The sequence below is a fragment of the Camelus bactrianus genome, chromosome 10 (assembly GCF_048773025.1).
Source record: "Camelus bactrianus isolate YW-2024 breed Bactrian camel chromosome 10, ASM4877302v1, whole genome shotgun sequence".
NCBI classification, from domain to species: domain Eukaryota; kingdom Metazoa; phylum Chordata; class Mammalia; order Artiodactyla; family Camelidae; genus Camelus; species Camelus bactrianus.
Window position 1 is genome coordinate 4834036 of NC_133548.1, and position 27965 is coordinate 4862000.

The window sequence follows — 27965 nt, forward strand, 5'->3', positions numbered from 1 at the left end:
GTGCAAACTTGTATAGGCCACACAGGGAGCAGCCCGGGGTTCGCTGAGCCTGTTTTATGGGCTTTGTACTGTACTGGGTGATTTGCTCACCTTGACTCACTCGGTCCTCACAGCCATCCAGGAGCGAGAACTGGCAGTGTGGCCACACTGCAAGTGCAGAAACCCAGGCCAGCTTGACCGTAGAGCCCCGTTCTTCCCACCTCATAGGCATTTTCACATAGAAGCAAGAATATATGGTAGTGCTACTTCTCCCACTGAGAACACCCAGCCAGCAGCCCACCAGCCAGCCTCGGGAGAAATGGTGATGCCCCAGAGCCCTCCTTTCTCTTCTCTCTGGGTAGTCAGACATTTCCCCTGTGTCATGAGCGAGCAGAGGCATGGAGTCGTGGTACTGCCTGAGCTGTTTTCCAGCACTGGGGCCTGCCAGGAAGGCACCACACAAAACCTGTTCCTGATGCTGCTGAATTTTTGCACCTTTTTGGGGGGTAGGGCAATGTAGGGGTTAAAATTTATCTTTTTCTACGTAAAATAGTAGTTCAAGCATTGGTTAAATCTTAGACCAGTCCACAAAAGACCCTTTAATCCATGAAGTAGTTTAATTACAGGTGAATAATGCTTTAAAACCACTTTATAGAAACAACATAGTGTAGCAGTTACATGCCTAAGATCTGGAGTCAGACTGCCTGAGTTGGAATCCTGGCTACATTTTATTAGCTATGCAGTCTTGGGCAACTTAGCTGCTTTTGTACCTTAATTGCCCCCATCTGTAAAATGAGGATAGCATTAGAAGCTCTCTCATAGGGTTGCTGTGAAGATTAAATTTATCTCACGAAAAGCATGTAAAACAGCACACAGTTAATACTCGGGATGTTAGGTATAAACTTACTGTGTGATTTCTGGTTATTTTCCCATTAGAAAATAAGCTCCATGAAGGCAGAAATTTTTTTCTTTTAAATTTACTGCTATATTCCCAGCATCTGGAACAGTGTCTGACACAGAGTAGGTGCTTGATTTATTGAATGGGTGAATGAATGAAGCAAATGATACACTAAATAAGTTTATGGAGGCTATCCTGAAAAACATAACCATGTGCACAGGATTCCAGACAAACCCTGAAACAGCTCTTTTTCTAGGTTAGGACTGCACATAGTCTCATTGCTTGGGCACATTAATCTCTTCCATGAGACTCAGTTTTCTCACTGGTCAGATGGGGTAATCCCTGTATACTCCTCAGGGTTAGTGTGAGGAATAAATAGAAACGTGCAAATCCTTTTTAAATAGGCCGAATACAGAACAGTAGGCATGGCTATTGTCAGACTATTTGAGGAGTTAAATTTGAAGGTTGGCTGGGAATTTTCTTGAAATTCTCAGAAACACCAGATTGTTTCTGCCTTTCCAGAAATTAGGTTAGAGGATGAGGCTAGTCAAAGGAATTCATTCGATTCCTCATCATATACTAACTGAATAGTTATTTTATGTTAGGCCCGGTACAGGCAGGGTCAGCAGGACTTGCACAGTGCCAGCTGTGAGGGCAGTGCCGTGAAAAGGACACACACAGTGTGCAGTGTGCTAGCTGCTGAGGGCTGAGGAGAGGTGGCCCAGTGAAGGATGAGTGGACAGAGTGTTTCCAGAGGTGCTGACGTCATGGGGACAGTATCCAGGATACATTTGATGTGTGTTTCTGGGCAGTAACCATCCTGACACAATAGTAGTTTTAATACTTTTGTGAGTAAGTGCTGCAGATTTCACTTCAGAAAATTTGAGGAATAAAATCTAAAAAAGGGCCAAAGAGTATGAAGGACTAAATTATTGTAAAGCTTATATGAAAGTCTTATGACAGCCAAGAAAAAAACTTCTCAAATATAGTTAGGGAAGATTTGCCTTAACAGATATTAAAAATTCCTGTGAAACAGTTGTGATCAAGACTTGTTGATATTGGCCCAGATATGGACAGATAGATAAGAGGATATGAACAGAGTCCTGAAATGGAGCCAACTGTATGTGAGATCTTAATACCATGAATGGGGAAGAGGTGATTTCTTTAATACATGAGGTTCATTGTGCATCTGGAAGAAACCAAGCTAAACCCTCATCTCACACCTTTTATAAGATGAATTCCAGATGGATTAAAAATTTAAATTAAAAAATATAATGTGAAACTATTAGAAAAAAATTTAGGAGACTACATATGCCTATCCTTGGAGTAGTGGAAATCTGAAAGTAAGACAAGCAATGATAAATACAGAAAATTTTGAATAGTCGAAAGTGACATTCAGACAAATGATAAACTGAAGGGGAAAAAAGTACACATTTCCCAAAAAGGGCAAAAGGCTCCTGTAAGCTTATAAATAAGCCAGGCTTCCAGTAGAGAAAAGAAAGGTGAGGAAGATGCTGCACAGAAAATGATGGCCATAAACAAAGAAAATGGAATGGTAATTCGGTATTCATTTTCACTATCAAATTGACAAAATTTAAAGGTATACTCTATGCTGCCAATGATGATGTAGAGAAGCAGGCACTTATATAGCGTTAGTATGGCTGTAAATTGCTAAAACCTTTGGGAAAGTAATCTGGCAATATTTGTTCAAGATAATCACACCCTTTATCTGGCATTCAGTCCCATATGGCAGAATCTATCCTATGGAAATAGGAGCGCTAGTTAGTAAGGCTTTCGTTTCCAGAGCAATAGAGCAGCAGTTTTCGTGGTGCAAGCAGAAACAGACTTAGGAGTTTCAGTAGTCACCAGTGGAGTGCTTGAATAAATTATGAAATGTTTAGTCCATTAAAAGATACAGCTTTCAAAACGTACGTTCAGTTCAGGTTTATTTGTGCATGATGTAATGATAAGGAAAGCTGGTTACTGAGTAAAACGTATGATATTATCCTATTTTGGTTTTGTTCGCTTAAAAAGAAGCAGCAGTAGGTGTAACCAGGTGTATGTGTAGCCCGTGGCAAAGGAGTGGAAGATGAGGTGCTGGCACTGGCGCCTGGGGGCTTTGGTGGGGAGTGTGCTTGGGAAGCACTGTTAACTTTCACTTTAGGGATACGTATCCTAAGGTGGTTTCACTTGTTGCGGCAAACAAGCATGTATTACTTTAATAAGTTACACAAAAAAGATGTGGAAAGTAGAGAAGCAGATGGTAGTTTTACTTTTGAAAACTGGTTTCCAGATAAAATAATTCCACTGTGATCATTTATTTTATATTTAAATATGATTCATCTTTCCAGAAACGAACCAAAAGTTATGGTGAAAGGGCATAGAAGATCTGAAAATAATTTATGAACTTCTTAATCCATATGAAATGAAACAGCCTGCAGGATTAATGCATTTACCTTCTGAATACACTTTAGGGTGGAGTGGACTGTAACTGTGAAGATTACCTAGAGGTTTTTACAGTAATTTCTAATGCAACTTTTGAAAAAAGAATTGAGGCAGTCCCACAATAAGTTTGTTGTTGTTTTACAAAAGCATTCATAAAAAATAGAATCAGATCCATTCTAGGGAGATGACGAAAGCAGTAATGCTCACCTTACTAACCAAAAGTAGTCTGTATCAGGAGTAGGTCTGTGTGCCCTAGCATTAAGTGGTTTAGGAGGATAGGGAGAGAAAATGAATTTTTTCTTCTCTCAGCAAAAGGTGAACACTCAGATTCCTTGAGGGAGAAAATTATTTTCTCTTCATCTAAATCCTGGAGCGAATAAATCACTTGGGATCTTACAGAGAGCAATATTGCTTGCATAATGGAGGGTGTTCACAATTTTGCCACAAGTTCAGAGGCTGTCATATGGTTCTTCAGTAAGCTAAGGCCAAAAAAGGGCAAGTCAGTGAAGAAGGCACTTTTGGCCAAAGAGATTTCTCATTTTTTAAATGCAGTATTTAGTGCTTTATTTTTTTAACCTCATTAATTTATACTTTACTTATTCTTTTGAATAGAGCCAAGTAGAAATTTACCTTTATCCATTGAATAAAGCAAAGATTTGCAAAGCTAAATTGATTAAGGAAGCTTAGGAGGACTTATTAGGCACCCACTTCAGAATCATTTATACAGACAATTAAAGCAGGTCACAAATCATTATTAGCCAGTGGTAAAAGCACGTCTTTTAATGTCTTTTATTTAGTAACATTTTGTTAATTGTGTTCATTCATATTTATTTCAGTAAGGGTTTAAAGGTTGAATTTAACAGTTTTTGTTGTTTCAGAAGTCAGATTTTCACTAACATAGTCTAGTCTTATACAGAATTTCAGTTAGGATTTGTTTGTATCTAACATTAAATTCTAAGTAATGACTTTATTTAGGGAAATTCTCTGATTTCTTTTTTAATTTGTTAATTCTTGATGTTCAGTAACATAGTGTTAAATAGTGCAGAACAAAGCTGGGATATATTTAACAGGTGGGTTATTTACACTACAGGTTTAGACCTAAGTATTGTACCATCTAGTTTTGAAATTGAAAAATTAATTATTTTTACCTACACTTGATAGTCTATGGAGTCCAGTAATTTCTCATTCGCAATTAATAACTGATTAACAAGAGTCATAACAAATTGTTTTTAAGCCTGCATCTTTTTTTGCATTAATTTTATATACATATTTAATTTATTTTAAGAGTTCTACACTTGGCAGATTTCTAGTAATGATTCAGGCCTCATCAGTTCAAGACATCTGTTGACCTAATGTGGCCCAGTGCCCTCAGCAACCAGGCTTATTGTCAGTAAGTATGCTGTTTGTTTAACCTGTGCTGTTTCTCTTTCAGACGGGGAACTGGTGCTTTTAAATCCAGAGTGGGACTGCCTGCGCCTGCTCCTCTTATCAATAGCAAATATGGACTCAGAGAAACAGATAAACGTTTAAATAGGCTTAAAAAGTTAGGTGACAGCAGCAAAAATTCAGACAGTCAATCTGTCAGCTCTAACACTGATGCAGATACCACTCAGGAAAAAAACAATGCAAGTAAGTAAGGGAGATTTGATAAGCATATTTTTTTTAAGTATTTTTACACAGTTTGCTTTCTAAAGCATGCTTTAATAGTTTTGATCTTTTAAATATTGAGAGAAACTCTGGGATTCATGCGCTTCATCAGCACTGCAAGGTTCCAAAAGCAGTCTGTATCCTGCTTCCAGATTTAATGTGGTACTCTAGACTGTGCTTTCTTGACTACTTGGTAACTGGACATTAAATTCTTCATCATGTGTTCCAGGGTCATCATATGTTTGAGAGAAGCATTTTCAAAGTGTTAGTCTCTCTGTAATGATCTTGTTAGGTCCTACAAGAAGACAGAGGATGGGGTGGAATCACCCAGGCACACACGTGGTCTGAGTCTAGCCAGTCTGTTAGGATGGGTGATGGACTTGGGGGGGTTCATAGCTTCTGGCCTCAAGGCTTCCACCTTTTCACTACTTGCTTGCCTTTTTCAAAATGAACTGACCCCATTCACCAAACCACCAGTTACCAGACTCAGAATTGTGAGAGAGGAGCTGTTTGAATGTCGCTATACCGTGATGTGTTGTAATAGCCACTCCTGAGAGTAGCAAGAGAGACAAAAAGGAGAAAGAAGCAAGCTTTAAGATACCAGTTGTGTGGGGGCAAAACCTGCTGGAAACTGGAAAAAGAGAACGAAGAATAAAGAGAAAAGAGAGAGAAGAAAGCCTAAATGAGCCCAGGAAAACCCGTCACGTTGGTGGAGCTTTGAAGTCCTGGAACCACTCTGATCACTGCTGTTCTTCATCTGGGTAACACCCGTTTTCTCTGGTTGCCACGAAGCAGTAGGCTCTCTAGTCCAGCCTGTCTCCAATAGGAATAAAGTTTAAAAGTTTTAACTTGGTGATCCCACAGTAGGCCTGTTTTGGCAGGATAAATGTCCATAAATACTTCCCAGCGCTTAAGTTCCCTCTGAGATCTGATTATTCTAGGCTATTCTCCCTGTCTTCATGTGTTTTCAGCCCAACACCAGGTGCTCCTCTCCCCTACAAAAAATTCCAAAGGGAAGGGAAAATATCTCCCACGATGGTGAATGTCACTGCTATGAATTCCTGAATCTACCTGCTGCTGGGAGTCAGAGGCCAGGGGTAGCCTCTGTAGTACAGAAGCAATACTGTGTTCCTATTCTAGTCTTTAATGTCCAAGGTGAACGAAAAAGAGCAGTTAGTTCGTCATTCACTGTTGACTGTTGGTTTTAATAATAAATGCAGCATATAATCAACATTTTGTTTTCTGAGTCTGGTTCCTTGGTGAAACTGGAGACCTGTGAAACCCATTTTATGAATGTATCCATGAAGACACTTAGCTGCTGCCATCCGTACCTGGAGATGGCCCCCACACTGTCCACACGGCTCTGCGATATTCGTGGGGGGTTGTGTTTTTGTGTGCTAACTATATTACTAATGTATAGATACTGAGCTCAGTACACCACTTAGTTTAAAAGATCAAAATACAAATATTTTTTAGAAGGTGTTGAGTAGTCTACTCTGTGACCATCTAGGGAATATTTATTAATAAACCAAATACGTGGTCAAAGCCTGCTAGTTGTTGAAGGAATACAAAAAGGTGTGAGACTTGAGCCCCTCCCTCAAGGAGTTTATGCCTTAGCTCCCGGACAGGACAAGTGCACAAGTAACTGTGCAGAGCAGACAATAAATGCCACTTCCTAAAGGTTAGAGGAGACAGGTTAATTCCTCTGAGCTGTCGCCTCCGCGTTACAGAAAAGAAATACAGCACTTTACAGTAACTGCTTACATGAGGGTGCTTACTTTATTCAAATTACCTTTCTGCAGAATGATTGTCTTAGGTAATTCGAGAGTTGGTATAACTAACTGTGTGGGTCGTGTGGCCGTTGCTAGATGTGCTTGGTGTTCTGAAGGAGCTAGAGGCTTTCCCCAGTCATCTCAGAGAGCGGGGTGCACTAAACGATGTTCCCGGCAGTATTTTCTCAGGTTCTTACATGTATTCTTTTAGGCTGTATTTCTTTTTGCGTTTGTGTTTCCACCATACCCTTATAACTGTTTGAAAGACTTTTTGAGACTACAGCTGGTAGCAAAGCCAGAGCTGCCCAAGCCCCTCCCCCAAGGGGAGTGGGCACGCATCACGTGTGTAGACTGAGTACCCATCTTACCCTGCGGTTGGTTTAGAATTTAGCAACTGATGAAAAAAGAGGAACTGCTTTCTTTGAACAGCATGTATGGTCTTTTTAAAGAAACATTTCTGCCTGGTTGGAAGAAAAATTATTTCTTCCTTCCACACAGAGCCTTTTTTGAAAGGTGTCTCAAGAACCACAACTTGGCCGTTTGCATTCACACCCAGGGAGAAGACAAGAACTCCATTTTCATAAATTGAGTCCACAAACCTGACTGATAATGCCATTACTGGAAGATTCTGGGTTTTAGGCCTCTTATGCCTCAGTGCCTGGGCCACCCACCTAGTGCTCATGTTGTGGATGCAAGTCACTGAAAGTGCACAGTTTGGTGTGAGACCCAGAAGACCTGGCCAGTGGAATGAGCTTATCTCACATAAGGACCGCTCTTCTAGAGACAGCGGGCTGGGTCACCCCCCTCACTCTCGCCTACCGCAGGCATCACTGACCAATCTGAACACTTCTGCTAAGCCTGCAGGCTGCTTCAGAGTCCTTGCCAGCACCTGTTACAGGCAGTTGTTGCCTGTGTTAGTTGCAAAAGGTGGAGGCTACCTGTTAACGCCTGATAAACTCCCTGAACTGAAGTCTTTACAGTCCTGATGAGAGTTTTTCAGATCCTCACGTTCTGAAGGTGCCAGGCTGTGAGTGGCCCCTGTATTACCTCGGTTCACGCTGACTGCATTTCTGGGGCTTGTCCAGCACAGAGCGTGGATGCAGCCTAAGCACTCAGGAGCTTTGACGTCGTTCTGCTGCTCTTGTATCTGGCTGTGATTCTTGACGCCCACACAGAGCTAGCTGCCTTACGATTTTGAGGACACCCTGAAGTAACTGGCAGCCATGCCATGGGCCCTTTACCCATGAGTTGGGACTGGCCCCATGTTAACTCTGTGGTATGCCTTTGAGGCTGTGTAATAGTGCTGAGAACCTTGAGATCTGGAGCCACAGACCTCAGTTTAGATCCCATCTCTGCCACGTACCAGATGGACAAGCTTAGGCTCGCTAGTCCGCAGGAACTTGGTTTTCACATAAGTGTAGTAGCTCTTACTTCAAAGAATGCTGGTTAGGACTGAGATCATACTAATTTGACCATTTTGCACAGTACCTAGTATATACTAATTGCTAAGCATGTGTATTTCCACCTAAAATTACTGTCTAGGTTTATGCATTTGGGATTTGCCTCAGCCACAAGGGAAGAGCGCCACACGTGGTGTATTAGTGACGAAGCAGGGTGGCCGCAGACGTCTTATTACCTCCACTGTGTCAGGATCTCCTTCTGTTGATAGGCTTTTATTTGTTTGCCATTGTGACACTGTCTTCCTCCTTGAGCCTACTGTCACTGGCACTCTCAAACCCCCAGGGTACTGGGGTGACCCCACCTTTGTGGGACAGTGAAGAGCCCTAGGCAGCTACTCGACTCTCCTCTTAGTGACATTGCTCACATTTCTGTTACCCAGCCTGTCTACGTCTTTTCTGCCCTTTGACGTGATGAGCACACCTTTTATCTGGGCTTTTGATGAGATAATGAGAAAATGAGAATTCACTGGTAAATACATAGATATATAAGTGAAATCTCTTTTGAAATAATATGTAACATCAAATACAGTCTCTTGTGCTTTTGAGGACACAAACACACTGAAGTGCTTTGTCAGTGGTTCACTGCAGCCAGCTAACAATGAATGTCTTGGAAGAGGCAGAGCCCAGATTCAGAGTTACTGTAAAGTAAGATCCATCTAATGGATTTTGAATAAGTGCCAGAGTGAGGAGAATCTCAGGTGCTATGAGAATTCATGGGGAGGGTGACAGCACGTGTAGAAAGTCATGAAAGGCTCCCTGAGAGAAGTGTTTCCTAAGCTGAGTCTTAGAAGGGGATGAGAAGTTGGCCAAGTGAAACATCCGCAAAGCAGAGGGAATTTCACAAATGAAGACGGGAACAGGTGTAGGGTTTGAGTAAGTTCATCAAGGCTGGAGTAGAAGGTGGAAGGAGGGATGTGACCGTAATTTTCAATTTTGGGCTCTAAGAGTATTAGGTCATTGGAAAGTTCAAAGCCCAGAAGGGACGTGGTATACTAGGAAAGTTGTCCAGGCTGCGTGGTGGAGGACGGGATGTTGGGGGAGCTATGCCATTGTTAAGGCAGGAGGTAGTGGCATCGGGAACGGGGAGAAGCGGATGGTTCCAGGGACATTGCAGGAGTGGACTCCGCAAGACATGGTGGCTAATTGGTTGGAGCAGTCGGGGAGCACGTGTCAGGGATGACCTGGTTTCTGCTTGGGCAGCTGTGTGGATGGTATTACTGACCAAGACAGAGAACTTAGAAAAAGATGTAGCTGTGAGGATTGATGCTGAGCTGACCTTGGGCATGTTGACTTGTGAGGGCCTCAGAGAAGATCAAGATCCCAATGGACATTGGGTGATACGGACGTGTAACTTAGGAGAGAATCAGGCCAGAGAAAGTGGTTTGGGACCTGCTAGATGTCGATGTTGACCGCCAGGGAGGGGTGGATGCTTATCACCCAGAGGCCCTGAGTGGAGTTTCCAGAGGGCCTAGGACAGCAGAGGCCTGAGCATCGCAGTCCATGGGGTAGACAGAGGAAGAGTGCTGGGACATGGAGGGAAAGCGGACTGTGGTCATGAACAGCCAAGGGCAGAGGGTTTTCACAAAAAATAATGGTTAGCAGTGTCACATTCTGCAGAGAAAAAAAGTTAAAGGGCTGAAAAGTGTTCACTGGATTTCCTGATGAGGTTGTCAGAGGGATTGGCAAAGGCTATCTCTTTAGAGGGACAGGTTGGATCCAACTTGTAGAGGGGGTGCTGTCAAGGATACAAGATATAAATGACCAATTACAGAAGGGTGATTGCAGGTATGAAATGAAGATGGGCAAGAAAAAGGAAAAACAAGGTTCAGAAGCACTAAGCCTGGTCACAGAACTGTCCTTGAAGAGCCGCAGACTGAGCAAAGGATCAGTGTAGCCCCGTTTGAGAAAGCCAGGCACCCTTGTGTCTGCATCAGTATGCACCTCTGCTCAGTCACCTTGTGGAAAGCCTTGTAAGCGTAAAGAAATCCTTTAGCAAAAGGATTCTCTGAATATCCTTATATTTTAAAAATAACTTCTGGCAAGTTCTGTATATTCCAGCTCATAATACGTCAGTTGTTCTCAAATTGAGTGACACCCCAACTTTACTACTCCTACTGTTCTAAAAATAAGTTGCCTCCTTGGTAGCAGCCCACACGGATAAGCATGTTCTTGGTTCAGTCAGTGGATCTCGTTCCTGGGAATTCTGGTTTGGATATCCCAAAGCTGTTTACGAGCCAGTCTTCCTGAGTACAGAGACTTCTGTCCTTGGTGGTTTGATATTTTTGGAATGCTTGTTACGCATTCTTGCTTCCCTGTCTCAGTAAAAACTAACTAATGGTAACTTGCTCAGCCATGCGGAAAGAAGAGCAGTTGCCCTGGCGACCCTGGGTCTTTGTCGGGCAGCGTGCTGGGCTTACCCTCGTTCGTTGGTCTCTTATTTTCCCTGGTTTCTGGTGAGAGGTGGTGATTATTAGTTTGATCATCTCAATTTCCCTAGTGAATAAAGGGGTATTTTGATGGGAAGAGGTTTTCAGGTTGGGAATGGGGGAACTAAGTAATCAAGAAATTGACTCTTGCAAAACTGTAAATATAAGTCCAAAATGTTAAATGTAGAGAAAAACAGAAAAATGGTGGAAAGTCAATGGGAAGGTCAGAGGTTCACCATACGGTCAGCGTACACTTGAGTCACATATGAGCCTTTTGAGAAGCCATTCAGCTGTCACGTCAGCTCTCAGGTTGTCATTGCTAGTGGGATCATCGCAGGCTTTCTGCATCCTTGTCTGGAGGAAAGGAGTTGGGTCCGCCTTTGTCCCCAGAGTTGTAATTCTAGCAGCGTGCCTCTCCCCTCTCTCAGTTTGGTTGTTGGCAGCAGACAGTCACTGGCGGGATTGGGCCAAGTAAGTCCCGCAGCCCTTTAGAGTCTCTGCTGGTCTTCACAGCGCTGAAGGGAACAGCTCAGATGGTGTGGTTCTTTGGGGATAATTGTCTGTTGGGAGTAATAATAATATACGGTTCTCAGGGTCTCTTTGTCTTATTTGAAAGCACTGTGGTACAATTTGTCTCCTGGAGCCCATTAGTAATATATTTCTGGTCTATATTACTGGGCAAGTAATATACTTTGAGTCACTGAATAATGGATTTTAGAAACATTTAAAATAGTGATTTTAAGAAGAATTTATGAAAGGAAACATACTTCAAATATTTTATGTGGTAAAAATACTAAATCAGGAAAAGAAATATTCTGTGTGGACCAGTGTTGTGATGCATTAAGGACAAGCTTAGAGCGAAATCTGGGTCCTTGCTGTGCTGAGAGCTCTTTAACCCTATAATTACTTACCTGGAAAGTGAATAGATGCTCCTTAAATTAGGGGCAGAAATTAGAGAACAAAGGAAACCTGTAGGGAGTGCTTATGTGCTGGCGGAAACTGAGCTGGGTCTGTCTGCCACGTATTTGTGTAGTCTAAGCGTTTCACAGCTAATAGTCTGGGTGTTGGCATTGTTTTGTTTAACATTACTGTGTTACCAAGACTGTTTTTATCCTCTTATTTTTTTCTTCTGCAGCTTCTAACCGAAAATCTTCAGTTGGTGTGAAAAAGAACAGCAAGAGCAGAACTGTAACAAGGCAGTCTGTGTCAAGAATTCCAGCTTCTTCCAACTCTACCTCATCTCAGCTAACTCCTATAAGTAATTCCAGGGTACCAAAGAAACTGAAAAAGCCTGCAAAGCCTTTACTTTCAAAGATAAAATTAAGAAATCATTGCAAACGGCTGGAGCAAAAGAGTGCTTCGAGAAAACTCGAAATGGGAAACTTAGTGCTTAAAGAGCCTAAGGTAGTTCTGTACAAAAATTTGCCCCTTAAAAAAGATAAGGAGCCAGAGGGACCAGTCCCAGCCGCAGTGGCTGGTGGGTGCTTAACTAGACACGCAGCAAGAGAGCACAGACAGAACTCGGGGCGAGGTGCTGCCCTGCACGCGGAGGGCGCTGCCTGCACGTACACCACCAGGCGGTCGGTGAGGGCGAGGACGAATGTGAAGGAGCCCCCCGACGTCAAGCTGGAACCAGATTCGCTGGAGGGCTGTAGAGGCATCTTGACGGACCCCTGCGCAGACGGCGGGGAGCAGCCAGCCCCTGCGGCACAGGAAGAAGACCTGGCTCGTGAAGCTGCACTAAAGGGGGATGCCAAGTGTCCTAAGAGTGACAGCAGCATGTCAAAGAAGAAGTCACGGCAAGGAAAACTGGTGAGACAGCTGGCCAAAGCAGAGGAGGCTACTCCGGGGCACGAGTCCCCCGGGAGAGCAGGCGCGGGGCTGGACGCGGTGGGGTGCCCCCTGGGCCAAGGCGAGCACAGCAGCGCAGAGGGCGTCCCCGGGAGCTACACGGACTGGGCCCCCTCGCCTGTTGGTGGTTCAGTGGTGACGTCAGACAGCTTAAAAACAAAAGACAGCTTCCGAACTGCAAAAAGTAAAAAGAAGAGGCGGATCACAAGGTATGATGCACAGTTAATCCTGGAGAATAACTCCGGGATTCCCAAATTGACACTTCGTAGGCGTCACGACAGCAGCAGCAAGACAAATGACCAAGAGAATGATGGGATGAATTCTTCGAAAATAAGCATCAAGTTAAGTAAAGACCATGAAAATGACAATAATCTCTATGTAGCAAAGCTTAACAATGGATTTAACTCAGGATCAGGCAGTAGTTCTACAAAATTAAAAATCCAGCTAAAACGGGACGAGGAGAGTCGGGGCTCATACACAGAGGGGCTTCATGAAAACGGGGTGTGCTGTGGCGATCCTCTTTCTCTCCTGGAGTCTCGAATGGAGGTGGATGACTACAGTCAGTACGAGGAGGAAAGTACAGATGCTTCCTCCTCTTCAGAGGGAGACGAAGAGGAGGATGACTATGATGATGACTTTGAAGATGATTTTATTCCTCTTCCTCCGGCTAAGCGGCTGAGGCTCATCGTTGGGAAAGACTCTATAGATATTGACATTTCTTCCAGGAGAAGAGAAGATCAGTCTCTGAGGCTCAACGCATAATAAGCTCTTGGTCTTAATTTGACCCGGGATAACTACTTTAAAGAAATAAAAATTCCAGTCAATTATTCCTCAGCTGAAGACGTTTTAGTGGCAGCACTTACGTTGTCTCTTACTTATCAGCATAATACTGTAGAAAGTGTACAGCGTGCTGACTCTTCTTAAAAGTCTGATTTGTGCACATTTTTATTGTACTTTTTAAATAGCCTTCTTATGTGCAATTCTGAGTTAGAGGTAAAGCCCTGTTGTAAAATAAAGGCTCAAACAAAATCGTACAGTGATAGCAACTTTCCGCACAGGACGCTGGAAACAATAATGTGGCTACACAATTTTCTTTTTTTAACTTTAAGAGCATCAACTGGCTCTTTAATATATGACTAAACAATAATTTAAAACAAATCATAGTAGCAGCATATTAAGGTTTTCTACTATATGCTAATATCACCAGCAATGACCTTTGGCTTTTTGATTTATTTGCTAGATGTTTCCCCCTTGGAGTTTTGTCAGTTTCACACTGTTTGCTAGCCCAGGTATACTGTTTGTGGCCTTGGCTAAATAGCAGACCATCAGGTGGGAGTCAAATTGGTTTCTTTAAAAAAAAAAAAAAAAAGTACAGTTACATGCGTGTCAGCTGACTTTTCAGTACATTATATGTACGAGGGTAGCAGTGTGCAGGATGAGTTTCGATACAGCGTATTTATTGCTTGTCGTGTAAATTAAAGACCTTGTATTTAACACTTTTCAATCCTTTTAGATAAAATTGTTCTTTGCAAGAATGATTGGTGCTTATTTTTTCAAAAATTTGCTGTGAACAATGTGATGACAACAAGCAACATTTATCTAATGAACTACAGCTATCTTAATTTGGGTCTTCAAGTTTTCTGTTGCACTTGTAAAATGCTACAAGGAATATTAAAAACTCTATTCACTTTAACTTATAATAGTTTATGAAATAAAACATGAGTCACAGCTTTTGTTCTGTGGTAACCTATGAAAATGTTCGTCTTTGAAATTCAATGTAAAGAACTGACAACAATGTACATGTTGTAAATATTTGTGTGTTGTGAGAAATTTTTGTCATAAGAAATTAAAAGAACTTACCAGGAAGGTTTTTAAGTTTAGAAATTTTCATGCCAATAAAATAGGAAATTATAAATATATAGTTTTAAGCACTGCATCAGTGGGAGTTCTTGGCTTATGTTAGTTTATGTATGAAAATATCAAAGATTTTTTTGACTATATTATCAGTTAAACAAAAAGAGGAGTCAGATTTAATTTGTTTTTGAAGCACTTTGAGAAGAGAAATTAATTTTAAGTAACTTAATGAGCATAATTTTGATTACTACTTTATGTTCGATACCAATCTTTCATTTCTCTGGACTATTTTCATTGGACAGAGAATTGGGGAATATAAATCTGTAGCAGGTGTTTGACACCAGTGGGTCTTTTTATTTCTGGGCAATGTGTACATGTACTTTCAGATATACAGTGTTCCTGAGTAAAATCAACTTAGGGGATTTGTGTTGTGTCTGTAGAGAAGTAGCCCATGTCTTAAAGCTAAAAGGAATCTGCAGGTAAATGAGAAGTCCGGTGGAGAAAACCTCAGCGCTCACTGTTACAACTTACTGATTCCTACCAGTTTCCAGGTTCTGGGGACATTATTCAAATTAAGTTCTTTAAAACGATGGCTAGCAGGTTCCAAATAGAAATTAACAATTTTCATAAAAGTTGTTTGAACTTAGTTTTTCTCCTGTGTTCTTCAAGGAATCACTTCTGTAGTCCCCTGTCGTCTGGTTGTCGTTTGTTGTGGTGCCGTGTCACCCCTCAGGAATTCATGTGGGAGCAGGTGGCAGCCATCCTTGCTCGCGCGCTCACACCCTCCTCCTTGGCTCGCGCCGTCTAGAATCCTTCACCTGGTGGAGCAGGGCAGCCCCTCCAGCTCCATCCCGAGGCACTTGGAGCACTTTGCCACCACACCCGGGCCGCCCGGTGTCTGTGTGGAAATGTGACACTCATGCCACTAAGGAAGGCCACGCTTAGACCCCATGTCTGGAAAGTACCAGAGAGCAATGGGGCACCTCTTTCATTCCCACCTTAGTTTGGAGTGTTTCAAAGAGGTTCAGAGACTAAATTTTGAACTGTTTCTTGGAATACCAACAATAGCCATTGCAAGAATTTCCATCTTAAGGAAAAAGTAACAATACCACATTTCCCACTTTTCTCCATTTTTAAGCTTAATTCTAGTAACTTATTTATGATGTTTGCTTTAACTTTATTGCGGCCTCGTCTTTCGTGGCTGACCTTCCCGTGGGTCTGAGTGGTGACGTTGGGTGGCGTTCACCGCTTCAGGAGTCGGGGCGCACCAGCGCTCGGCTGCCACTGCCGACGCCGTCCAGGGAAAGCCGATCTCTGTCTTCACGGTCCAGGGCCTCGGAGCTGGTCCAGCTCTGCTGTAGGGCTGCACTGTGTGACGGCAGGGTCCGCACACTGGTGACCACTCGGAAGAGGTTGCATTCAGTAAAACTTCTAGCTTGAGCTTATGCAATGATTGGTAAAGATTTTGGCATTGTAAGAATTAGGAAATGATGGTAGAAATATATGTAAAGTATTCAATTTTCAATCATTTTTCAAATTACTGTTTTAAATTGTTTCACTGAGTTGTAATACTTTTGAGATACAATGTATTCCTTGTACTGAAAGAATGAAAAAAAGGACTTTTTCAGCATTTGAGGTAAGTTCTTTAACGTTTCATTAAGAACATTTTTTACAAATATTTTGTACATGCACTTGCAGTATTGAGGTTAATCATTTTAATAAATTCGGAAATTAAAACAATCTGGCCAGTGTTCACTGTATCTGAGAAGGAATGATCAAAGTTGTGGCTTCGTCCACACGGTTTCACTTAAAGTCATATATTTGTAAAATCAAACTTTCTTTTTTCTTTTTTTTTTAAATCAAACTTTCTAAAGCTTTTCAGTATCCTTAGTGTCGAGTTCTCCAAGCCCTGGTCTCCTTTTGCTTATGGTGCCATTGGCATAAGTCGTTGGGAGCACTCAGTCGTCTCTCAGGAGAAGACTACTTTTAAACTACACACCCTCCCAGCCTTTGAACCCAAGAAGGTTTTTGCAACCCGGTTATTAATGGTTTCTGATCACTTGGACTTCTTCCCTCCTTGAATTGCGCAGAACTGGCATATTCAGAACAGGCAAAGGTCCTTTTTCTCCCAGTTACTACAGCAAAACCTAGGTGAGAGGAAACAACTGGCTTCGGAGTCAGGAAAGCAGAGTTTGTCCAGCGCTGCAACATATGAGTGACCCCCAGCAAGCCGTCATCCCTGGTCTTGCTAGCACCTGTAAGTCAGTGTGGTCACCTGGTCCGTCAATGGTTAAGCCTCGGGAGCTGCATCCACTCTCACAAGGGCAGTTGGGGTGAGCGGTGCCAGCCGGACTGGACAGACTTGCTGTTAATTGAAATAGCCTTGCAAACTTGGGTTCCCCATACGAAAAAAGGCTAAAAGGTGGCACACCTGGTCAACACGCAGGCCTCTTTAAGGGGCTCAGACTTGCTCTCTTCTCTGATGTGAGCTACTCCTTTCCCACACTCAGCTTGTAGGGCGCTGCCCAGAGCCCCTGTCTGTTTCTCAAATACCGACCCTGTCGTTAACGTGGGCCCCGTGATGTTTGCTGCAGAAGCCAGTGGCACTGGGCAAGGTGCAAGCAAGCTGCTGACCTCAGGGGCACATCAGTAGCCAGGGTTATGTTAAGTGTGACCCTATCTTGCAAGGGAGGGTGCAGAGGCCACCAGCCTTCTCCATCCCCCATGTCCTAAGAGCTTGGGTATTTCTTGTGTTTGCTAGTGATAGGCCCAGAGGAAAAGTAGATTTTGATTGTTCAGGAAGGGACAGGGTATGTGAACTGGTGGGATTGGGAAGAGGGTCTCCCAGAAGTCAGACTCCCTCCACCCCTCTTCCTGCACCCCTGCCACTCGCACTCCCCCAGGGCATTAAGCAGTTGGAAAAACACTAGTCCCGAGGACAGGAGGTGGCCTGCCATCTCACAGTGATGCCTTTGGTAACATTCTTCTAAAAAAAGTCTGTTACCAGATCCTGTATTCTTGTCAGATTTGTGAGTTTTTCTGCTAAGCTGCAGTAGACAATGGCTTCTATCTTTTGAGGGGAACCCACCCTGTAGGGCCTGCCCTGAGGAGGGGACGCAGAGCTTCCTGGGGCTGCTCAGGTGCCCCAGAGTTCGCAGGAGGTTTCCCCAGTCTGAGACCCTGGGCAGGCAGTATGCAGACTGGCAGCAGTAAAGTTGCATTTCTTTAATATTTGTTGAGCAACTATTATGTTAGGTGGTGCTGGGAGTGAGGAGGCAAGATCTGTGCTCTTCAGTGCAGGGTGTAATTAAAGCCCTGGGAGCAGGTGAGATAACTGAGGGAGATGACAAACAGCCCAAAGGCCTCCGACGCAGGGACGGGCAGATGCCCATCCTTTGGTCCTCCTGACCTGGGGGAGTGCAGTCTGGGGCAGCCCTTCCAGGAGGAGCCAGATCACTTGAGAGAGCAGGCGGAGAGGAAGTTTGCGTGTGAAAGTGGAAATGATGAAGCTGGAAGGGGAGGTGGAGTTGAGGAGGTGGTCCTTGTTATTAACAAAGCACAAGCAGGTCTACCCTTGAGATGGAAAGCTCCCATGGGGCGGGGAGGGGTGTTCTTGGGATTATAGGTCGGTCTTTGGTAGCAAGAGGAAATGAGGTGGTGGGTGTGGTGGGGATCCAGTTCCAGCATGATGGTTACTATTTTGTCTAAAGTAGGAGGTGAGGTCGTCTGATTGTGAGATGAGGGGCCCAAAGCTTGCGGAGGATGAAGGAGATTTGAAATCCAGAAAGGGAAAGCAGGCTGACTCTGGAAACCTCATGCGATTCATGGCAGAAATCCTCTGGGTAGCAGTCTGTGTCCTCGGCACCCGTGGGAGCCAAGACTGGCGCTGCACTTCTCAGCAGTGTGAGGCTCTCAGCCAGGTGGGACCGCAGAAGCAGGGCCAGGGGCTATCAGGTTCAGGTGGGCAGGAAAGGGCTTGAAAGAGAGGCCTGGAATGCTCGTGGAGAGCATTAGGGGAGAGAAGATGAGCCCCTGTCTAGAGTGTAGAGGTGCCCAAGGCCCAGAGGTGCTGCTGTGGTCAGAACAGCCAAGCAGCAGTCGGAAAAGCAAGCGGGGAGCACAGGGGGTTGAGATCAGAGGGCCGCTCTCGAAACTTTGAAACAGTTGCATTTTCAATGATGACAGGATGCCAGGAGGGGTTTCGGGGAGAGTCTCCTGGTTCCAAGACACCAGGACATTGGACAGAACTGAGATCACACAAGATGACAGCAGACAGCCTTCACTGTGAGCCCTGAGAACCAAGCACGCACAGCCATAGCCAGACAGACACCAAGTCTATAGGGGACAAACATGGCGAGACACCCTATTCAGGTGGTGGGAGCACCTTACTACCCTCCCCACCCTGGGAGGAGGGTAGTAAATGCCTGGTAACTACATTTCAGTGAAAAAGTGCATCAGCCAGCCTTGGGCCCCGTGGCTGGTGGCAGAGCCGAGCATCAGCCCCAGCTCTGGCCCCAGGGCCGCTTTTGGAGTCGCACCTGGAGTGGGCTGTGAGGATCACAGAGCCGTCATTCCAGAGGGTCACTCCAGCCCAAGTCATGAGGCCCACCTTCCCCAGAGTTAATTCTGGAAGTCTCTCTTTTGGAAGAATTCCCTGGGGTGACAAATAGCAATCACTGCTTTCACCCTCATTTCTGTGCAGTTATGTGGGGCCAGGAGAACTTTGTCCCAAGCTTATCCTGCTGACACGCAGGCGGCCCACTCCCACTTGTCAGAGGTGGGTGAGGTGCCACGTGCCTGCTGCGCCCCAGAGGGGTGTGGACTTGTCTTTAACCGAAAAAGCGAGTCAAACACGAGGGTGCCTCAAGACAGCAAAAGCAGAAGTCCCAGGTTTCCTCCAGCCTGGCAAGCTGCTGTTGTGAGAGTGACTTCACACAAATGTCCAGGTGCAAAGGAGGGACCGAATCTGGCCAGGAGGTTTCTTGGGTTATCCCCTGAAATACCTCAAATATGCCTGTCTTACCCTTGGGACGATTGTCCTCTCACAGGACAGACTTTGGAGCTGTAATGAGAGGCCTGGGAAGCAGGGTTCTGTCCCAGAACAGAAAGCTGGTTTCCATCTCGGAAGCACACCTATGAGGCAAGTTAGCCAGTTAGCCTGTGTTTGGCTCCCGGCGGGTCAGGCACTGATTTCTGTCTACCTCCTCCTTGGGGGTGGGAGCTGGAGGCTGGCGGGAGGTGACCAGGATCAAGCCCGCAGCTCTTACCTTCCCTCCCGGCTTCCAGCAGGTGGGAGGAAGCCCTTCACAGGGCAACCCTCCTGCAAACCAAACAGAACGGCATTTATTTCCTCCTCTTGCCAGTTAAACCACATTTCTCTTCTTGGAGTAAGAAAGTGAGGGAAGGACTGAGCCTGGCCGGCCTCCAAGTGGACCAGAGCTGGCCCTGGAAACTGCTCAGGCTGGTGTCCCAGCTGGCGGTTGGTGCCTGGCCCCAGGCTGCCCGGGGCTGGGCCCTGCCACCCCCACCTTCGGTCACTCTATCCTCTCCTGGCTATGTGGGCGTGGACAGGACACTTCCCCTCTCTAGTCCCAGTGTTTTCCCCCTAAAACAAGGTAAAACCAGCACTTAACTTTAGGATGGTTGGGGATGAGGGCGAGCACCGTCTGGGCCTTCCTGTGGGGCCTGGCACCCAAGTCCGCAGTTGGTGTCACCTGGCATCAGTATGTGCCACGGTCTGGATGGCACCCCGACACTCATGGGTCTTTCCTCCCTGCCTCTGCCCTCTGCCCTCGCCAGCTGACCCCTGCTCGAACGGCCTTAATCACAACCTCCTCCACCCACCCCGACCTCAGGACGTGGCTGCCAGCGCTGGTCTCCACAACTAACATGGTTGCAAAGTGATTCCGGTTCTTTGTTCCTCTGGCCAGCGCCTCCTCTGTTCACTGTTGCATCCCTGTTCCTCACCTGCATCCACGGGGTTCTCTCTGAATTCATCTGCTCGCTTGACGACCGTCCCTACTTGAGCACCGATTAGGTGCTGGACATTCAAAAAGCACCTGGGCTACAGGAGTGATTCCAACCACCCCTTTCCCTCACAAACAGCAGATACACGAATAACAAAGAAGTGTGATAAATGCTTGACTAGATGTGTGTGTGAAGCACTGACGGATCACAGGGGATGGCGCCCTCATTTCTGCTGGGGAATAAGGCAGGCTTCAAGGAGGACATGAGATTAAAAAGGGCCCTGAAGGATGAATAGGAGTTTATAAACACAAAGAGCAGAAAGGCCTAGGACCCTGCCCAGTTCTGGAGAGAAGAAAGGGCAGGATGTCCTCCAGGAAGGTGGTGAGAAGTTCCATGTGGCCCATCAAGAAGGTTTAGAAGGAAATAGGTGTGCCCAGCCTGCAGACCTGAGGAGACTGGGTGGGGGTGAGAGGGAAACAGAGCACCTCTGAGGTAGGGGCACCGGCTCTGGTCAGGCACCCTCAGGGCAAATTCTGACTCCTCCACTTCCTAATTTTGTAGCCTTTGTTTCCTGATCTGTAAAATGGAGATAATAGTCCTGTCCACCTCACTGAGGATTAAATAAAATAGCAGAAAGATGCATAATGAATGATCAGTAACTGTTAGCTGCTTTTATTTCCTGGAGTCTCAACTCCAAAAGCTGTGCTTTTTCTCTGGTTTCACCCAATCAGACCCAGGCCCAGCCCCCACTTCCCCTCCTCCGAGAGCCCCAGCCCCAACTGTGGCTGCACAGCCCAGGAGGCCAGAGAAGAGAGAGAAAGGGCCACTCATTGTACAGAGAGGAAAACTGACCCTCCGGGAGGGACAGTGCTTTGCCTGGGGTCACACAGCCGGTGGGAGGCAGGGGAGGCCGGGACTTGAACCCAGGGCAGTACTGGCGGCCTGAGCCCCCACACAGTGCCCAGGTGGGGCTGCTCTGCGCTCTGAGTCAGCGGGGCAGCCCGGCTGGCGAGACAGCTGCTGTTGACATGTGATAACATGTGTTTGTTCAGTTGAAGCCACTGGCCAAAGGGATTAATGTTCAACTCCCTCCAACCCTGGAGCTGCAGCAGGGAGCCAGGTAGTGAGACCCCGGCCAGGTCCACAGCCTGTCTGCCCTTCCTCCCCCAGACATGAGTCAGCCGTGCCTTGGAGAGTGCCTGGTGAAGCCTCGCAGGGTCTCTCTTGGGTCTTTGGGAAAGATCCAAGGAGGCGGCAGGTGGGAGTCCTCACTGCCGCTCTTGGGAGGCAGGGCCCGACTCTCCGAGAGGGACAGTTTCACAAGACCCCCAGGGCTCCACGACACTGGGCTGGGCTGGGGCCTGGGGACCCTGGGAGGCCCTGGTGGGTTTTGGCTTGCAGTAGGGATGGGCTGGGCCATCAGTGCCTGGGGGCTCCCTTGGGTCAGGAGGTCTTCGTTTGCTTTTCCTCGGCCAGGAGCCCCTCACTGCCATCCCCTTACCCGAGCAGCTCATTCTCACCTCTCAGGCCTCCACGCAGATGTCACATCCCAAATCCTCTCTGACCCCCACTCCCATCCCCATCCTCTCTGATCGGCCCTGATCCCTGGTGCCCTGTGTGGTCCCTGTGGCCCAACAGGTCTTGGCCTCAGGGAGGCCTGGGTGAGCCCGATGCAGGCTGATGGAGAAAGCAGCCCTCACGTCTCCTGCCTCCTGTCCTCATAGGCTGGCCGGACAGGGTTCAAACTGTCCACCAAAAGCCAAATCCTCAGGCTGCCACCAGCCATGGGACCCCCTGAACCCCACTCCCCTCCTCCCTCCCAGTGAAGCTGGAAACCGAGGGGCCACACTGGGCAAAGGGGCCAGACCAGACCTGTGCCCCACTTCACCCCACCCAGCAAGTCCCGAAGAGAGGGCCAGAGGCGGGAGCTGAGCTCTGGCTCTGTGCTGGGCCCGGGGCTGGCCTAATCGGGGATGCGGAGGGCTGATGGCCAAGGGGGGCGTGGGTGGGGGCTGCCTCTCTTGCTTGCTGCCTGTTGCTGCCACAGCCTATGAGCTGGGGGAGTGCGGGGGACGCGCAGGGAACGCACTGTCCTCTGGCCGGCCCTCTGGCTCACCTCCGGGCACAGAAACTGCGGCTTCTCAGAAATTCCCACGCAGCCCTGAGGGCTGGGCCCCACGAGCCCTGAACTCAAACCCTGAACGCAAACCCAGCCTCATCCAGCTTCAAGGAACCTTCCAGATCTGCCTGTGGACAGCCAGGACACACCAAGAGGGAAACAGTCCCCATGCTGGGCCCTGGGCACGTGCCGGGCAGGGGCAGAGCCAGCCCGAGGATCTAACCCCTCTCCTCCGGGCCGAGCGCCCTCCCTGTGGGAGAAGGGAGGCGAGTTCTGATGAAGGAGAGGACAGGACACGGCAGCTGCCACTGAGAGAAGGAATCAGACGGGGTGATGTTGTGGGGTGCCCCATGGGAGACAATGGGGTGCTCGAGCCCAGCACCACCCAGCACGTCCTGGACAGTGGGCACAGTGGGGCAGCTGGGCTGTCCTCTGGCCCTCGGTCAGTGAAGAAGCAGGCTGGGCTGCCCCGCGATGAGCCAGAGTGTGAGGCACCCCCCAGGCCAGGTGCATTCCCGACACTGGGTCAGACAGGCGGTGGCAGTGAGCCATCAGCCACGTAGCTTCCAAAGGCCTCAGTGTCAGCAGGGTTGAGAAGGGCCTGTTAATGTGGGCGCTGACCTTGGACTCCAGCCATCAGGCACTGCAGAGAACCCAGCTTTGGCCACCCACGGATGGAGGTACAGGAGGGCCCAGCTCCCAGGGGCCATCTGCAGGGCCCCACACCCATGATTTAATCTACTCCCTCCCTCCCTCATTCATTCACTCATGGGGTATTTGCTGAGCACCTGCTCTATACTGTGACTACCCTGAGCACACTGTGGGCACCAGAGGATCCTCTGTTCCTGCCTCTCCCAGTGCATTCCTTGTCCACACTCTGACAGACAGACAGACAGACACACACACACACACACACACACACACACACACACACACACACACTGCGGTTGGGGCTCTAATGAGGGCGGCCCAGGGAACAAGGTACACAAAGGAGGTGGTAAACAGAGCTGGAAGTCTTCTCAGAGGAAGTATCCTTGGAGCTGGATTTGGAGGAAGGAGCCAGGCTGGGAGGTGGGGATGAGCCTCAGCTGCCCCCTCAGAAGCCAAGGCCCCGCCCGCCTCTCACTGCACCCCTCACAACAGCCTCAGCCCAGGGCTGAGAGCTGAGCCTCACATACAGCCCTTGACCTGACACCACCTTGTTCCACAAGGACAGCAGCCTTAAGGACATATCGATGATCTTTCAAAAAGCAGATAAAGTGGTGGCCTGGTGGAATCGTGGAATCGTAGAACCAGGCTCTGGAGTCGGGTAGACCTGGGTCTGAGCCTGGACTCAGCCATGTGCGGGCTGCAATCTTCGGCTGTCTGAGCCTCAGTTTCCTCATCTGTCAAATGGGTGCTTGTGGAGCTCAGGTGAGGGTACATGAGATGCCTGGTTTAGTGGGCTCAGCATGGTGATCATGGGCTTAGCATTTGATCTGCTCTTGTCAAGGCCCAGATCTCGGCTATTGGAGGAGGCCCCCTGAGAGGGAGGTCCCTCACCTCTCACCCTCCCCAGCCCCAGCAATGAAGGCTAGCCCCAGGCACTCAGTGTTTGTGGGGGAGGAGAACAGAAAACTCCCCCCCCAGAGAACATGCCTTCTCTCTTGGACCTGCACTGAGGGTCAGCTGCTCTAGCACGTCTCTGCCGCCTCCTCCAAAGTCCACCAGCCCTGCTGCCAGGGGGGTAAAGAAACCAAGGCGGCCGCTGTCAGCAGGATGGGGACAGGACAGGTGTCGGCCCACGGGTCCCTTGTTGTGGTCGTCTGACACCCCCACCTCCTGGAGGCCAGTTCCCTTCTTTGGAAAATGTCACTTCCCCATTCCTAGACAATGGGACCCACAGAATGGACAGAGCTGAGTTTTGAACCCTGGTTTTTCTGTTCTAAAGCCAGTGTCTCCAACGATTTCCTTTTTCTTTTCTTTTTCTTTTTAATTGAAGTATAGTGGATTTACAATATTGTGTTAATTTCACCCAACTTCTTCCTTTAACTCCCTCCTTACCAGGTCCTGTCTCAGGCAGGATCCAGCCAGGGAAACAAGATTTCAGCGGAGAGGAACTGAACCCAGGCCCTGAGGGGCTGCAAAACCATTGGAATGAAGGCTGGGCAGTACCGCCATCCCGGTGTTTGGAAGTCGGGAAGTGTGGGAATTGTACCACAAGGGGGTGAGCCCCAGGAAGACCCCAGAAGTCACTGGCCAAGTGTCACATCTGGCAAAGCTCATACCTCCACCACTGCTGCTTCCCTCCAGCCTCTCAGATCTCTGTGACGGTCAGACTCTAACCCAGAACCCTGCTGCTGGGGACTCTGGGACCCACCACATGGTCCTGGGCATGCCTGCCTCTGCATCAACCAGCCCACAGGGCTAACATGAGGAGGCTGTGCAGTAACTTGTGTAGAAACCTTAGCGCAGAGGGTGGGGGGCCTGGAACTCAGGAAGCTCTCAACAAGCACCAGCTGCTGTTAGATTACATGATATTTACTTGGGTAGGAGTCACTGACTGCTTGGTTTAGCTGCCCCACTTCCGCTGTGCCTTCTGCCCTTCTCCACTGTGGGGGTCTTGGGCTCTAGGCTCAGGCCTGTGCATCCCTCTGCAAAAAATCAGGGACCCCGGGAGTCCTCCCAGAGGCTGTGGCTGCAGAATCCCACTGTGACAGTGCCCCTGGTGGCATGAGGCATCCATGGTATCCATGACAGGCACAGTGGCCCCCTAGAGCAGCCTGTTCCTGAGAACCCAGGCCGTGGGCTCCCAAGAGCCTCCCAATAAATTCTTTTACTTCTAAAGTTAACCTGAATGGCTCTTTGTTGTCTCTGCCTGGAGCTGTTGTGGCTGAGGCTCTCACATCAGTGCTGGGAGAGGATGGGAGGACCGGTGAGAGTGAACTGGAGGCATCCATGGACAGGAAAATGTGTAGCCACTGAAGGTAGTATCTTCAAAGAACAGGGAAAGTGCTCGTGATCAGTGTTTCAGTTGAAGTATGATTTACATAAAGTCTACAGCTTTTAATATACAATGCAATTATTTTGGACAAGACGTATACATGTGTGACTATCACTCAGCTCAGGACATAGGACATTTCCAGCCCCCAGAAGGCTCCCAAGTGCCCCCTCCCAAACAATATCTCCCAAAAGGAAACCATGATCCTGACTTCTGTGGTCAACTCGTTCTGCTGTTCCAGAACCTCCTATAAATGGGATCAGTGTATAACTCTTTGGTCTGTCTTCTCACACTCCACAAGTCACATTCTACTGTAACTACTTTGTGGTCTCTCTGTCCATCTGCCCATCCCTCTGTCCATCCATTACCGTATTTACTTTTATTGTTGCAACAACATAATCTTAACCAAAAAAAGGCAGGGTCCAAAATTATCCAAAAGCTATAGACCCAGAGAGGCTGGGAGGAAGTGCAGCAAAGCCTTGGTGGCCACAGCAATCTCTGTTTATACAATACAAAAAAATTTTCTTTTTAGTATTTCCCAAATTTTCTGCAATAAACTTCTAGTAATTTTTTTTTTGATCAAGAAAAAACATTTTAAATTAAAAAGGACCTTTGTCTTTTATAGGATTGGAATTTCTTTCTTTGGGGGAAGGAAGCAAGGGAGAGATGGGAAGGGGTGAGGATGGGAGAAGGGAGGGGTGGCTGCACCCATTCAAACAAAGGAAGAGCCCAGGGAGGAACCAGGTGCCAGCTGGAGAAAGGAGAGGAGGAGGCTGGGGGAGGACCATCAGTCCTGGGCAAAGCCCTCGCCTGCCTCTCCCTAAGACAGAGGTGTGGTTACCAGGGACCCGCAGGGGCAGAAAGAATGGCTCCCAAGCTGAAGCTGCAGCCCCAGAGGATCTGGGCAGTTGGTGGTTTCTGGGTCCAGCAGGCACTTTCAGAATGTGGGGATCAGAGCTCAGTCCTGGAAACGTGGCCCAAGCTCCCGGAAGGATAAATGAGGGGCCTGAAGGAAGTGAGTGACACAGAGGCACAATGCCCCCAAGCCTCCTGACCCTGAGAAGTGTGAAGGAAGGGCTCTGGGGGCTCCGCCCTGAGCTGAAAAGTTGACCAGTAAGAGCGGGAGAATCTCACCACAAGCAGCAGCTGAGATGAGGTTTGGGTGAAGGGAACAGAGGAAGAGACAGGGCACCAAGTTATGCGTGGGTGTTTATTTCTATGAAAAGCTTTAATAGGTATGCAAATGGCCAATGAGTTTGTGGAAAGATGCTCAACACCAGTGTTCCTTGAAGCATTATTCGCAATAGCTAGAAAGTGGTAACAACCAGTGGCCATTGACAGATGAGTGGATCTTTAAAACGAGGTCTATCTAAAAAGGACCAGAATTCTGATATATGTTATAACCTGGATGACCTCAGAGACATTGTGCTAAATGAAATAGGCCAGACACGGAAGGACACACATTGCACAGCTTCACTATACAAGGTCCCTAGACTGGATGGACAGTAGGTGGTCACCGGGGCCAGATGGAGGGCGGGACGGGGAGCGGTTGTTTAATGGGTACAGAGTTTCTGTTCTGCAAGATGAAAAGAGTCCTAGAGCCTGGTTGCACAGCAGTGTGAATTCACTTAACAATACTAAACCGTACACTTAAACAATTTTTAAATGGTAAGATTGGTCACCTGAGATGAGAAAGACCAACTTCTTAGGACAGACAGTAGGAGAGGGCAAGGACCCCACTGGGCTCATGGTCATGAGTTTAAAGGAAAACCAGCTGAACCAGTCATGGAATGTTCCTCCAGATCATTCAGCTTTTCAGGGGCAGGTGAAAAGGAGCCAGCTGGGTTTGCCTGGGGTGGGGGTTTGCCAGGCAGACATAGCAGAGGAAGGGAGTGATGAGTTAGGATAGGTCAACTGCTATAACAAAGAGCCCCCACACCGCTCTGGCTGAATCCGCAAAGCTTTGCTTCTGGTTCACTGAAAATCCTTCATGTGCTCCTGGTCAGGCATCTCTCCTCCACAGGGCGACTCTGGGGTCCAGGTTCCTTCCTTCTTGTGACGCTGCTGTTCTTCACTTTGCAGCCCCCCCCCCACCGGTCACCATGGAAGGGAAGGAAGGTGTGAGGAAGGCACATCAAATATTATATCAAATATTTAACCTCCTTGGCTCTGAAGGGACGACTTTAACCTCTGTGCTTGTCCTGGTCCGTTCACATGGCAGGCAAGCAGCCTTCTTTCCATGCGGGGATCCAGGGACCCAGGCACTTTGGAATCCATGGATGCCTTGGATTCATGGAAGCAGGAGGGCAAAGAGGCTTTCCCAGGGGGGAGAAGTGACAAGTGACCGACTCTAGGAGTTACATTGTCTTAACCCATCGCAAGGGGTGGGGGACCGGGAAATGTGATCTTCCTGTGTTTCCAGGAAGGAGGAGGGCACCCAGGGAGTGGGAGGACTCACGGAGTCTCTGCCAGGAGGGGCCAGCTTGTTTATGCGGGGGTGGAATCTACACTGGGGATGGAGAGAAGTGAAGGCTGGAGGGGAGAAAGTGGTCATTACAACTGTGAAT

At 47.5% G+C, this 27965-nt stretch overlaps 1 protein-coding gene across 5 annotated transcripts in view; it reads left to right on the forward strand.

The window, feature by feature from the left end:
- KMT5B (lysine methyltransferase 5B) overlaps positions 1 to 16072 on the forward strand; it is a 51795-nt gene extending 35723 nt beyond the window's left edge. For all 5 annotated transcript variants that reach the window (XM_074371610.1, XM_074371609.1, XM_074371607.1 and 2 more), the window contains 2 exons: positions 4755 to 4951; positions 11763 to 16072. In XM_074371610.1, the coding sequence (XP_074227711.1) occupies positions 4755 to 4951; positions 11763 to 13240 (1675 nt within the window). In that variant the 3' untranslated portion in view covers positions 13241 to 16072. The remainder of the gene's footprint in view (positions 1 to 4754; positions 4952 to 11762) is intronic.
- The last annotated feature ends 11893 nt before the right edge of the window (positions 16073 to 27965 follow it).